Source organism: Sminthopsis crassicaudata, chromosome 4 (assembly GCF_048593235.1).
Source record: "Sminthopsis crassicaudata isolate SCR6 chromosome 4, ASM4859323v1, whole genome shotgun sequence".
In the NCBI taxonomy this organism is placed as follows: Eukaryota; Metazoa; Chordata; class Mammalia; order Dasyuromorphia; family Dasyuridae; genus Sminthopsis; species Sminthopsis crassicaudata.
Window position 1 is genome coordinate 348,562,169 of NC_133620.1, and position 13,504 is coordinate 348,575,672.

At 39.6% G+C, this 13,504-nt stretch overlaps 2 protein-coding genes across 2 annotated transcripts; both read left to right on the plus strand.

Annotated features, from left to right (window-relative positions):
- Nucleotides 1-836: 836 nt before the first annotated feature.
- Nucleotides 837-9,920, plus strand: LOC141540806 (T-box transcription factor TBX21-like). The gene is made up of 6 exons (XM_074264759.1): nt 837-1,011; nt 1,124-1,250; nt 5,205-5,420; nt 6,149-6,303; nt 9,225-9,346; nt 9,714-9,920. The coding sequence occupies exons 1-6, from the start codon at nt 837-839 to the stop codon at nt 9,918-9,920; spliced, it is 1,002 nt and encodes a 333-aa protein (XP_074120860.1).
- Nucleotides 9,921-10,416: 496 nt separating this feature from the next.
- LOC141541338 (uncharacterized) lies at nt 10,417-13,106 on the plus strand. Its single transcript, XM_074265480.1, has 5 exons — nt 10,417-10,440; nt 10,571-10,650; nt 10,920-11,028; nt 11,392-11,483; nt 12,326-13,106. Exons 1-5 carry the CDS (start codon nt 10,432-10,434, stop codon nt 12,813-12,815), a joined length of 780 nt encoding a protein of 259 aa, XP_074121581.1. The 5' UTR covers nt 10,417-10,431; the 3' UTR covers nt 12,816-13,106.
- The last annotated feature ends 398 nt before the right edge of the window (nt 13,107-13,504 follow it).

Below are 13,504 nucleotides of genomic sequence, written 5' to 3' on the forward strand. Positions count from 1 at the left end.
TTTCCAAACTCTGTTCTCACCCCATGTGCCTCTCTACACCTATTTTACTCTTAGCTGTGAACTTTCTGTGCCTGTTCTCCCCTCATCCCCTGTGCTTAAATTGCAGCCTCAGTTCACGCTGCCATTGGGATCCTTCTCCGTCCAAAAATAAAATAAAATAAAATAAAAAATCTGGCGGGACCAGTCCCATTGGATATTTTCGTAAATTAATTCAATTCAAATCCCCAGCAAGCGAGAAGTCATCTCATTTCATTTTCTCTAGCTAGAGGTGATCATTCCCGAGAAAGTGAAAATACATTGTTTCCGGCCCTACTTAAACCTGTGACACCTCTGCCCTGCAGAATTGGGATTTAAGATTTGAGGACGCTAACCCCCACCCAACACTGATTCACTTCAACCACGTATGTCAATTGTCCAGGGAATTCCAGTTTCCCAAAGGAAAGGCTCCAAGCTATCGTTTTTCACAGTGGTCAAAAAACTCAGGCACAAAGTTGTCAGGAACAAGTGCTTAGTTTTTTTTTTTTTTTTTTTTTTTTTTTTTTGTTTGTTTTTGTTTTTTTGTTTTTTTTTTTTTTAAATCATCAATAAGTTCTTGAGAGCCCACACAGCTGCCCAGAACAGCTCGCCCTAAAAGAGCCGCCAAGCGATTCACGTCACCTCCAACTTCCAGGGAACCTGAGCAACACAAGAAAAGGAAAAGCGATTGCGAAGATCCCGGAGATCTCCAGTATCAGCCCTAATTGTTAATGGTCATTCCTGTGTGTTCAGGATAAAATTTACGCCCGGGGGAATGGTTATGGAAGACTATTTTCTGCTTTTTGGAGGAAGCTTTCACAATGCATGTCTTCGAATATTTGGCTCCAGGCCGGGAAGGACCCGAGAGTTCCAGGGAGATTCTTACTCACCGTTCTGGCAGCGCCCGGGCGGCTCCCGACTGTTCCGAAGGCAGCTGCCCCGGAGTGAATACGTCGCGCTCTGGGCTTTCTGCTTCCTTCCCTGGACTGGAGCTAGGTAAAGAAGTGTGGAAACGGCCCAGGTTGGGTGCTGAATGGACGCCCCGTAGCTCATTGCAACTCTCGGAGTTGGAATGGAAGTCGTTTACCGTGTCCCAGATGCTTCGCAGTTGCTGTCAAATACTCCTCAGTGCAGCCGGTTCCGGGGCTAGCATTGGTAGAAGCAGCGGTCCTGCACCTCTCTCGCCTTAACGACGCGGTCCTGGTTACGAAGCACGGAAGGATGGAGGTCCGTTGGTATTGCTTTCAGAGCAGATGCTATTGAGCTGCAGGCGGAGAACTTGAGCCCTGGAAGCTTTCCGCCTTTGCTCGGGCAAGGAGCAAGTAGCTCAGGTCAATAGTATCGGAGATAACTCTGCTTTTGGTCTTTAAGACGAGATTGAATGGGTGCGTGGGTGCGTGCGTGCGTGCTCTTTCTGTCTCTCTGTGTCTGTGTGTGTCTCTCTTTGTCTCTGTCGGTCTTTGTCTCTCTGTCTCTGTCTCTCTTTCTGTCAATCTCTCCTGATCCAACTCGGGGACAGTGGCTTATCCATCGGGGCTGCCTGAAGGATAGAGTCCAAACTCGGGGCGTCTGGGAATTCGGGGTTCTTCTACCTTAGTGTTGGAAGAGTCAGAAAGGTCGCTTCCCGGAGCCGAAATCTTCGCTGCTGAAACTAACTGGGATTCCACATCTTGGGTCTCAATTGTTACCTCTCTTTAAAATTTCTTCTTCTCTAATACATTTCTCAGGGCAACTGTGGAGAGAGCTCCGGCCTGGAATCAGGAAGAACCAAATTCCAATTCACCCTCTGACACTTATTAGTCGTGTGACTGCTTCAGTTCCCTCATCTGTCAAATGAGCAAAAAAAAAAAAAAAAAAAAAAAAAAAAAAAAAAAAAAAAAAGAAAATGACAAACGAATTGATTCAGTCGTTCTGGAGAGCAATTTGGAACTATGGCCAAACTGTGCCTACAGTTTTTTGATGCAGCTGTGTTTCTACTGGGATTGTATCCTAAAGAGATCATAAAAGAAGGACCCACTCATGAAAAAAAGTTTGTGGCAGCCCTCTTTGTAGTGGCAAGAAACTGGAAACTGAGTGGATGCCTATCAGTTGGAGAATGACGGAACAAGTTATGGGACATGAATGTTATGGAATATTGTTCCATAAGAAATTTTCAGCAGGTCTTCAGAGAGGTCTGGAGAGACTTACATTAACTGATGCTGAGTGAAGTGAGCAGAATCAGATTATTATACGTGGCAATCGCAAGATATGTTAATAATTCTGATGGACATGGCTCTTGTCAACAATGAGGTGATTCACACCAGTCCCAATAGTCTTGTGATGAAGAAGCTATCTGCACCCAGAGATATCTTGGGAATTGAATGGGGACCACAACATAATATTTTCACTCTTTATTGTTTGCTTGCATGTTGTTTTCTTTCTCATTTTTTTTCCTTTTTGATCTGATCCTTCTTTTGCAGCATATTTGTGGAAATTTGTATAGATACCCAGAGAGAGGACTATGGGAAATGAGGGAGGTTTACAACATGGCATTTTTCACTGTTTTTATTGTTGTTTGCTTGAATTTTATTTTGCTTTTCTTTTTTTTTCTTGTGTGGCACAATCATTGTAGACATATGTATGCATATATTGGATTTAACATATATTTCTACCATATTTAACATATATTGGACTACTTCCCATCTAAAGGAGGTCATGGGGGTAAGGAGAGGAGATTGGAACAGAGGGTTTTTTAATGCTCAGGTTGAAGAATTGTCCATGCAGATATTTTGAAAAATAAAAAGCTTTATAAAAAAAGAAAAGAAATGTGTATAGAGGAATTGAACATGTTTAATATATGTTGGATCACTTGCTGACTGAGGGAGTGGGGTGGTAGGAAGGGAGAGAAAAATGAGAACACAGGGTTTTGCAAGGGTTAATGTTGAAAAAATATCTATGTATATATTTTGAAAATAAAAACCTATCAATAAAAAAAATTGTAGCACCTCCAACATTAAAAAAAGAAAAGAAAACATATGGTTGAGTACCTATTCACACTGACTCTTTGATTGCAAATATCTTCACTTTTTTGAGCTTCAGTTTCCTCAGTGGTAAAAATTGATTTTAAAGAGAGGTAACAATTGAGTCTATTTCAGAAGGTTGTTGTGACCTTTGTTCTAATGCTCTATGAATGAGTATTTTGATTTTAAGAAAAGAAAAAGAAAATGACAAACTATTCCAGTATTTTGGCTAAGAGCTCACCAAAAGTCGAACACAGTGGAAAAGACTAAAGATCGTTTTCTCATTTCTTACTCACTCAGAAACACCTACCTGGAATGTATGTCTCCAATCTGTTGAAATTTTAAAATAGGGGAAATCATTGTAGAAAAACAAGTGCTTTAGATAGATCTCTGAAGTAGTCCAAGTATTCAGGAAAACAAATTAGGACAACATCGAAAAGATGGATGAAAACTGCATGAACTTTAACTTAAACAATTTAATTAATGAAAACATTTCTAGTTCTTTTTGTGGTGGCAAAGAAATGGGAAGTAATGGAGAGTTCATCAATTGGGCAAGTAGAATGCAAATTGAGAAACGTGTGTGTGTGTGTGTGTACAGGGCAAATAAGGAGTTAAAGAGTTTTGTGTTTCTTGCTTTCTTGATATGGGAGAGGATAGGTGTCAGGGAGAGAATGTGAGCTGAATATAAATTAAAACTAGAGAAAATAAAATGAAGGATTTGTAACCGATAATCTCTAAGATACTGTCTTGTTCAAAGGCAATGATTCTATTGAGACACCACCTGCTGAAAATTTCAAGAGTAAATATTGTGAAGTATAACAGAGAAATATCATGGGAAGGGCAGGCTTATATTAGGTTGACTAAAAGTACAGGAAAAGATAATGATAGATGTTGGAGGGAATGTGGGGAAACTGGAACACTAATGCATTGTTGGTGGAGATGTGAACTCATCCAACCATTCAGAAGGGCACTTTGGAACTATGCCCAAAGGGCTACCAAACTGTGCAAACTCTTGAATCCAGAAGTGCCACCACTGGGTCTATATCCCAAACAGATCATAGAAAAGTGAAAAGGACTCACATGAACAAAAATGTTAGTAGCTGCTCTTTTTTTTATGGTTTCAAGGAATTGGAAATGGAGGTGATCAGTTGGGGGAATGGCTGAATAAGTTGTGGTAATTAGATGTAATGGATATTATTGTGCTGTACAAAGTTCAGAAAAACCTGAACTTGTATGAACTGATGTTGAGGTGAGTGGAACCAGGAGAACACTGTACACAGTAACAGCAACATTGTGTGATTATCAACTATGATAGACTTGCCTCTTCTCAGCCATCCAAGACAATTCCAATAGATTTGGAATGGAAAATACCATCCATCTGCAGAAAAAGAATTATGAAGACTAAATGCAGAGAAAAACATACAGTTTTGCTTTGGTTGTTTTTTGTTTCTCTTGATTTTTCCTTTTGTTCTGATTTTTCTTTCACAAATAAATAAACATGTATAAGCTACATCAGATTGCCCACTGTCTTGGGTAGGGAGGAGGCAAGGGAGGGAGGAAGAAAAAAATTTGGAACTCGAAATCTTACAAAAATGAGTGTTGGAAAAAAAGTGTGAGTTTACACTTCTTAGGCTAGGAAAGTATGGAAGAAACATTTCTTTGGATTTAGGGACTGAGGATATGTGTTGTGTCAAGAGAAGACAAGTTAAAACAAAACAAAACAAAACATTGCAAACATTATTCGTCTTGAAGAAAACTTAAAATATATTTCTTTTCATTTAGATCAGAGTAAAGGGCAGTTAGGTGATGCAGTGGATAGAGCACCAACCCTGAATTCAGGAAGACCTGAGTTCGAATGTGACCTCAGACGCTTAACACTTCCTAGCTGTGTGACCCTGGGACAGTCACTTAACCCCAATTGCCTCAGCAATAAACAGATAAATAAATAAATCAGGGCAAGATGTCTTTTATTAGCAGTATGAGCAGGTTGGGTATATCCTGAAGGCCAAAAAAAGAAAGAAAAGTAAAAAACACCATCTCAGAAGAAAGACCTGAGGTGGGAATTCAAGGGCGGGGCCTCTAATAATTATGGAGTTGATATAAAAGGAGGCCTCCACCGGAGAAAGTCAGTGAGTGAAAGTCAGTCCCTTGGCGGTGAGAGAAATATCTTTTCAACCCGTTCATCCCCAGGGTCGCAATGAAGGCCTTCCGCTTGCAGGCAGCCCAGGGCTGTGGGGGCGCTGACTCGACGGCGGACCTCAACCACCTTCAGAGCCCCCCAGATACCTCCGACGACGCCAGCCACACTTGTACCTCAGGAAAACTGGGAGTGGTCCTCCACAACCATTCCCTGTGGCTTCAGTTTCACCGGGAGCAGACGGAAATGATCATTAGCAAGCCGGGAAGGTAAGTGAAGGTGGGCACTTTGCCTCGTAGGTCCCCTGGAGCTGGAGAACCGAGATTGAGCTTCCTTTCCTTCAGTTTCATTCAAATTCTCCCAGAAAACTCTTGCCTTCTTTTAGCACCTATAGCTGCCCCAAACCAACCAATGATTGCTTTCCAAGTAATGGTTTATGACAATTCGGTGCCTTAAGCTATAGAACGATATGAGCGGGACTTCTATGGGCCATTTCCTTTGGAAAACTCGAATTTACTAGACTCTTGCTTGATAAAGAGTAAAAAGATCATTGAACTAGGCCAGGTAGGTGACATTTAACACTTCCTAGCCGAGTGACTCCCGGCAAGTCACGTAACTCCAATTGCCTCAGGGAAAAAAAAATTGAACTCAGGGTGGAGCTCGGAGTTCACACTTCTAAGGTTTCCGACTTCAAGGACCAAAACAAATAAAACATTTTTCTCCCCTTTTGAGAGGCAATTGAGATTAAGTGACTTGCCCAGAGTCACACAGCTAGTAGTGATTGTTAAGTGTCTGAAACCAGATTTGAGGTGAGGTCCTCCTGACTCTAGGGCAGGTGCTCTATCCAGTGTGCCCCTAAAATAAAAATATTAAAAAATAAAAATAAAAAGGCTGTACCTAAGACAGAGAACGGCCTAGCCTTTTCTGTCCTAGAAGCTTGCTGGGATGTGGGTTCAGCAATTAAGTTTTTTCTCACTGTTTCTTCTTTTCTTTGCAGACGGATGTTCCCTTTACTGGTTTACAGAATCCATGGGATGAACCCCGTTGCTCGTTACAGGATATTTCTGGAAATATTGCCGGTTGATCAACACCACTGGAGTTTTCAATATGGCAAGTGGTCTCATTGTGAAAAAGCAGAGAACAACATGCCAGGTAGGGAAAAATTTGCCAGCCTTCGAAGAGTGTGCTGGGGATGGAGTTAGTCAGACTTTCTGATATTGAGGTACCCTTTTGTGAGTCCCCTAAGAAAATCAAATTATCCTTTCTTTACCTGTGCTGTACTTTATTACTTTTCCTACATTGGTCCTTCTTCCCACATCACATCCACTTTTCTCTTCTTTTCTGGCTATCCTTTCCTTTTTTCTTTTCCCCAAGTCCCAGGAATTTCTCTTCCTAGACTTATCAATATTTTCTTGTTATTGAACAAGTCAATTAACTTCAGAACAATACTATCTATGAACCAGGTGTGTGGGAAGATTAGATTAGATGCTCTTTGTAAAGCTTTTAGCACTTATTGGTCCTTCTTTCCACATCATTTTGTAAGCCCCACAGAAAAAAGCTACATTTCCTCACCTGTGTCACTTGATGGGTTTGTCCCCTGTCAGGAGTCTTCGGGGCCCTAGCCTTGACAACCAAACCTACCTTTTTTATACTTTTAAAAAACATTTATTGATCTATTGTGTTTTTGATATTACAATCCTATTTATTTCTTCCTATTCTGTGAGAGGTCTCTAGTAACAAAATTAAACAATGGAGCAAAACTAACGTAATACAGTAAGCTTGTCTGAAAATGCATGCAGCTTTTCACATTTTTTAACCTCCTGCCTTTCCATTTCCCATTGTTGTCTTAATGAACAGAAAATTATTTTTGGAAAGAAAATATCCCACTGTCACCCCACTGAATAGGGGGGGAAAAAGACAATTTCTCATAACCAACATACATTGTTTTTTTTTAAAATTTTTAAATTAATTTTTATAATTATAACATTTTCTTTGACAGTACATATTCATAGGTAATTTTTTTTTTTTACAACATTATCCCTTATACTCCCTTCTGTTCCAAATTTTTCCCCTCCTTCCCTCCACCCCCTCCCCTAGATGGCAGGCATTCCCATACATATTAAATATCTTATAGTATATCCTAGGTACAATATATATGTGCAGAACTGAATTTTGTTGTTGTTGCAAAGGAAGGATTGTATTCGGAAGCTAAAAATAATCTGGGAAGAAAAACAAAACAAAACAAAACAAAACAGTGCTCACAGTTTATACTCATTTCCCAGTGTTCCTTTTCTGGGTGTAGCTGATTCTGTCCATCATTGATCAATTGGAATTGGATTAGCTCTTCTCCATGTTGAAGGTATCCACTTCCATCAGAATAAATCCTCATACAGTATCATTGTTGAAGGGTATAATGATCTCCTGGTTCTGCTCATTTCACTCAGCATCAGTCCATGTAAGTCTCTCCAAGCCTCTCTGTATTCCTCCTGTAGGTCATTTCTTACAGAACAATAATATTCCATAACATTCATATACCATAATTTACCCAATTGATGGACATCCATTCATTTTCCAGTTTCTAGCCACTACAAAAAGGGCTGCCACAAACATTTTGACACATACAGGTCCCTTTCCCTTCTTTAGTATTTCCTTGGGATATAGGCCCAGTAGTAGTTCGGCTGGGTCAAAGGGTATGCACATTTTGATAACTTTTTGGGCATAATTCCAGATTGTTCTCCAGAATGGTTGGATTCTTTCACAACTCCACCAACAATGCATCAGTGTCCCAGTTTTCCCACAGCCCCTCCAACATTCATCGTTATTTGTTCCTGTCATCTTAGCCAATCTGACAGGTGTGTAATGATATCTCAGAGTTGTCTTAATTTGCATTTCTCTGATCAATAGTGATTTGGAACACTCTTTCATATGAGTGGAAATAGTTTCAATTTCATCATCTGAAAATTGTATGTTCATATCCTTTGACCATTTATCAATTGGAGAATGGCTTGATTTCTTACAAATTAAAGTCAATTCTTTGTATATTTTGGAGATGAGGCCTTTATCAGAACCTTTAACTGTAAAAATGTTTTCCTAATTTGTTACTTCCCTTCTAATCTTGTTTGCATTGGTTTTGTTTGTGCAGAAACTTTTTATTTGGTGTAATCAAAATGTTCTATTGTCATCAATAATGGTCTCTAGTTCTCACCAACATACATTGTTAAAGCAAAACCAATCCTTTCATTGGCTAGACTCAATTGCATGGCTCATTTTCCACCCTATATCTACAGAGGGATTGTCAGCAAAGGGATTGGCCCTTTTTCTGGAATCATTGATAGTCATGGTATAGATAAGAGTTTTTAATATTGTTTAACTTTCTTGAATGTAGTTATTGAATACAATTTTCTCCTGCTACTGAACATTTCTTTTTCCATCAATTTACTAAAGTCTTCAAGATTTTTAAAATATAAAATTAGTAATTAACTTGTGAATCAGTTCTCTGCTTCTGCTAGTTTGATTGCAGCAAGTAGTATAGTGTTCCAGCACTTTTAAAATCATTCATTGTCTTGCTTCTGACTACAAAATGGCATATTCCACCACACTGAAACAGTCTTAATGAATTCTTCACTTTTCAGTCTTTCTGTTCCTATAAAGAGTTCCCATAAACAATTTTATGCACTGCACATTAATAAATATTCTAAGTATATGAATAAGGCAGTTCTCCAGCAAAACTTGAAGCATGTGGGGAAAAGTGCTCTGATTCACTATGAATTATTGAAGTGCAAATTTCAGCAGTTCTGGGTTCTACCTCACAGTTATCAGAGAGGCAGAGATGAGAAAAAAGGACTAAGTTAGACTCATAAAATAGTTACATTGTTGTACATTATTATTGGTGAACCTGTGAATAGATACAATTATTTTGTAAAATATTTGGCATTATACATAACAAATTATGTGACCCATGCAGCCCTTTGACTTGGATATCTCTCTGCTTGGATCATTTCCAAAAGAAGTCAATGAAATTGCAAAACTTTTTTAATTGAACAAAAATATTTAGAGACCTCATATTTCTACAGGGAATCATCTGTATATCCACCCAGACTCTCCCAACACTGGGGCTCACTGGATGAAGAAAGAGATCAAATTTGACAAACTCAAAATGACTAACAGCAAAGAAACTATCAATAAATGGAAAAAGGTAAGCTCTCCATTGTGCTCCCCTTTCAAGCCTTGCCAAGTCCCTCAACACAAAAAGTAAAAAAATAAAAAATAAGGAGGAAAGCATGCTGAAACTAGATTTAGAGAACTTTCCAGTGGCAGGAGGGTAGGAGTAAGAGCTTAGAGCAGGTCATCAAGGAAGCATGGGATTTCCATTGCTCATACTTTCAGGAATTGGCAGAACATCCTCCCTATTCTATAGGATCTATAATTTCTATGGATCCTAGAAGAAGATCTTAGATAACACTTGTTCTGTCTCCACCTTCCCAGGTATTACTAGTAGAGACCAGGTAGGTAGAAAAAGAAAAGATACCTATCTCACCTCTTATTTTCCGACTTCTTTACAGATGATTTTATTGCACTCCCTCCACAAATATCAACCGAGGCTTTGTATTGAAGAAGTGAATGATGGAGCACATGAAACATCAGCTCCTTCCTTCAGCCATAACTTCACGTTTCCAGAAACAGAGTTCATTGCTGTAACTGCATATCAAAATATTAAGGTGAGAATCATTCTTAGTGGAACATCTGATTTGGGCTGGGTAGAGAGATAGCATGGAGGGAGATGATTGATCAGTCAACAGTCATTTGTTGTTGAGAGAGGTGATCAGTCATCAAACACGTGCGGGGCTCTAGGGATACATAGAGAAAAATAAGAGTATTCACCTACCTGTCCCTTCCCAGAAGTTTACATCCCACAAGGAGCAAGCCAAAATCTACAAAGAAGGATTAGCTAGAGGGTCTTTCTTTCTAAATGATGAGCTCTTAACTTGTGTGTGTTATCAACAATTTATGGAGACAGGTGAAGTCTTCTCCTCAGAGGAACGAATTTCCAAATTCCTAATATAAGGAGAGGCTCAAATTCATCATGAAGATAGAAAATAAAATTAAAATTTTGTTTCCTTCCAAGTCTAAAAGCCCTCTAAAATCTGGGTAAAGAAACTCTCATCTAAGTAGTCATTGGGACAAAGGTGGGCAGAGTTAGCGTTAAGTGCAAGTGGATCCAGCTGGTTCGGCTGATGTTGAGTACTTCAAATGGTCACAGTTCTCTCTCCCATTTCACAAATGAAGACAGTGAGTAGTCTCCCTAAGGTCACCCAGTGAATTGGAGCTGAGATAAAGATTAAGTCCTTGCATTTTCCACTAGGTAGCTCGGTTTCCAAAAGGGAAAATGGTTCTTACTGACTTTTTCTCTTCTTTCTAGGTCTCTCAACTCAAAATTAAGCACAATCCTTTTGCTAAAGGCTTTAGAGAAAAGTACTATTTTGGAAACCTGGCAAATCAGTAAGTAGTAAAGGGGCTCAGCTCCATGTTTGTTTTTCCCCTTCTTGTCCCCTAGATTCCAAGTATTGCTTTTGGTGCACATTTAGCCTGACCCAATCTCTCCTATCTTCTAATTTCTTCCAGTACTCTATTGTGAGACTATGGGCAGAGAGGAGTAAACTGCTCATATAGAAAGCAGGCCTGAAATTTGGATGATGGGATGGGAATTCTGAAAAAATGTATTCTTATTTTGCAGATTCAATTTTCCTTTCATCTTCTTTTTCTTCAAGGTATCTTGCATCAAAAGGATCCACTGCCAGGACCACAAACTCCCCTGAAAATGATTTTAATGATTCTTCAAAGGAACTAGGAGAAGGTTCTTCTCAAGATAATGAAAAGGTACCACTGAGTCCTGGGCTTTTGGCTCAGTCTGCTCAGCCACTCCCAAGCTATGCTTATGACTCCACTCCCAGCACTAGTAATCTCATGCCTTTGGCCATGAATGCCATGGAGCATGGCTTTTCACCCTTCACTTACCCACCTCCCATCCAACACAACCTCCTACAAGGCCGTGTGGTCCTTCAGGAAAACTGGCCTCTATCTTCCTCATCTAATTCCACCAGAAGCAATGGAAATTGGTTCCATTCTATACCCACAAGGCCCATGGACCCTAGTCCATGTACTAGTACTGAAGAAGAGAAGCAACTTGAACAAGAATTCTGGGTCTGTAACCTGCCGTCATATTCTAATAATTGTGGACAGAGTGAAGAAGGCTCAAAGAAGAGAGGTTTCTCTCCTCATGATTCCGAGGATGGAATGTGCTCAAGAGGGAAACGCAGAAAACAGCATGCTGGGTAAGAATATGTGGAAGGAAGCTGAGGGCGTGAGCCATAATGATGTTGAGGTTTGGATGTCCTTTTTTGGGTACCTAGTCCAACCATCCACTTTCTTTACCTTAATCATAAAGTCTTTCATCTCTTTTCCTTTCCTCTTCCCCCTTCCCACACTTTTCTCTCTCTATTTCCCATTTTTCCTATTTCATTCTCACTGCCTTTTTTCCCTCCCAAGTCCCAGATATTTCACTGTCTGGGTCTTTTTATCTTTCCTCTTAGCCAAATGAACTTGAAATTCAGTCTTAGAGGAAGCTAAAACACCTGTTCCCACTCCACTGGTGGATCTCTCCAAATTTAAGGTTACAAGTTTATGGAACCCTTAACCCAGGAGAATTTCTCCTGGTCTAGCTAGTATAGAGGATGTGAGGTAGTTAGATCAAAGTGATTTAGCAAGATGTCCCAAATGGGTATGTCCAGAAAGGAAATTGAGGTGACTTGTTTGAAAAACACTCAGTATCTCAAAGAAAGAGTTCATATCTTCAGTCCTCATAGAAGATAGCTATAAATTTGGGGAAAAAAAGATTTCACTCATGGATTCCCTTTTCCTTTTCTTGGAGAAAGTTTATTGAAAGAAGAACTAAGAGACTTAGATCCTTTTTACTAATTTGCCTTCTTTGTGTACCCGGCTCTGGTATTCTGGATGATGTTTCTGTCCTGTTTTCTCCAGGACTTCGTGTGCTGAGGCTGTGGGTAAAAGGAGTGTACTTACTAGATAAAAAGCACATTTGGAAATAAGAAATAGAATATTGGGAAAATGTATTATTGCTAATTACACTGACTTTCCTCTCTCCTCTTTCTTCCAGGTGTCTGACATCTTTAGAATTTTCTACCCCTAGGATCTCTACTGAAAATGCATCTAGTGTTTCCATAGCAGGCCAAGGAGAAGGTGCTTGTCAAGTTATAGATGAAATACCCGTGACTCCTGGGTTCCTTCCTCAAGTCCCTAGGGAGCTTACAGACTTTGCCTGTGGTGCCATTCATGGCAGCAACAATCTCCAGCCTCTAGCCACAGATGGCATGAATCCCTCCATTTGTCCACCAACTAGACCTTTTGACTCCAGACAGGATGTTGTGGACCTTCCAGGGGACTGGTCTAGTTTCTCTTCAGCTAACTCCAATATGAACTCTGGTAGCTGGCCACAATCAATACCGGACATAGCCATGGCTCCTTTCACAGGAACCCAAGAAGAGATGGATCGTGAAAGGCGTCTACTGGCTGAGCTCTCTACATTGCAATCTCTTGACCCAGGATGGGTTGAAGAAATTGCTAAGTGGAGAAATCTACCGCAATGATTGAAGAAAGAATGACTTCTGGCTGCATCCTTCTTAGTGGTTTTTTTCCCTCATTTTTTGAGCTCTCTTTTTCTGTGGGGAGGGAGGGAAGAAGTAGATTCTGTATTTATTAAGATAATTAGCTATTTAAAAACATTTCAAAATTAAATTAAAAAACAATATAAATTCCATTTATATAGCACAACACAAATAGAAGATTCACTATAAATCCATGAATTTCCATTTCACAGTCTAGTTTTTTTTTTTTTTCCCGAGAAATGATATAATAATAAATACCATTGCTTTTCTGGGTCTCCTGAGTTTTCTTTTGTTCTCTCCTGTGCACTTTTAATTTTTTTTCTCTCTCCCTTAATCATTCCACAGTAGGGAAGACCACTATTAGATACAAATGTGTATCTATGTAAATTTATGCCACACATAGTTCTGTTTATCAGTTTTCTCTCTGGAGATATATAGCATCTTATTTATAGTTTCTTTGTAGTTGAGTATTTATAACTTATATGTAAGTATTTATTTATTTTTTCTTTTTTTCTGAGACTGGGGTTAAGTGACTTGCCCAGGGTCAAACAGCTAGGAAGTGTTAAGTGTCTGAGATCAAATTTGAACTCTGGTCCTCCTGAATTCAAGGCTGGTGCTCTGTCCACTGCACCACCTAGCTGCCCCCTATAGGTGAGTATTTATAACTCTTT

Bases quoted from the DNA above. Each gene is read 5' to 3' on its own strand.
- LOC141540806 (XM_074264759.1), top strand. From the start codon at position 837: ATGCATGTCTTCGAATATTTGGCTCCAGGCCGGGAAGGACCCGAGAGT. The intron at 1,012-1,123 runs GTAAAGAAGTGT...GATGCTTCGCAG, and splicing joins CTTCCCTGGACTGGAGCTAG to TTGCTGTCAAATACTCCTCA. The intron at 9,347-9,713 runs GTAAGCTCTCCA...ACTTCTTTACAG, and splicing joins CTATCAATAAATGGAAAAAG to ATGATTTTATTGCACTCCCT.
- LOC141541338 (XM_074265480.1), top strand. The intron at 11,029-11,391 runs GTACCACTGAGT...AATTGTGGACAG, and splicing joins CTTCTCAAGATAATGAAAAG to AGTGAAGAAGGCTCAAAGAA. The intron at 11,484-12,325 runs GTAAGAATATGT...TCTTTCTTCCAG, and splicing joins CGCAGAAAACAGCATGCTGG to GTGTCTGACATCTTTAGAAT.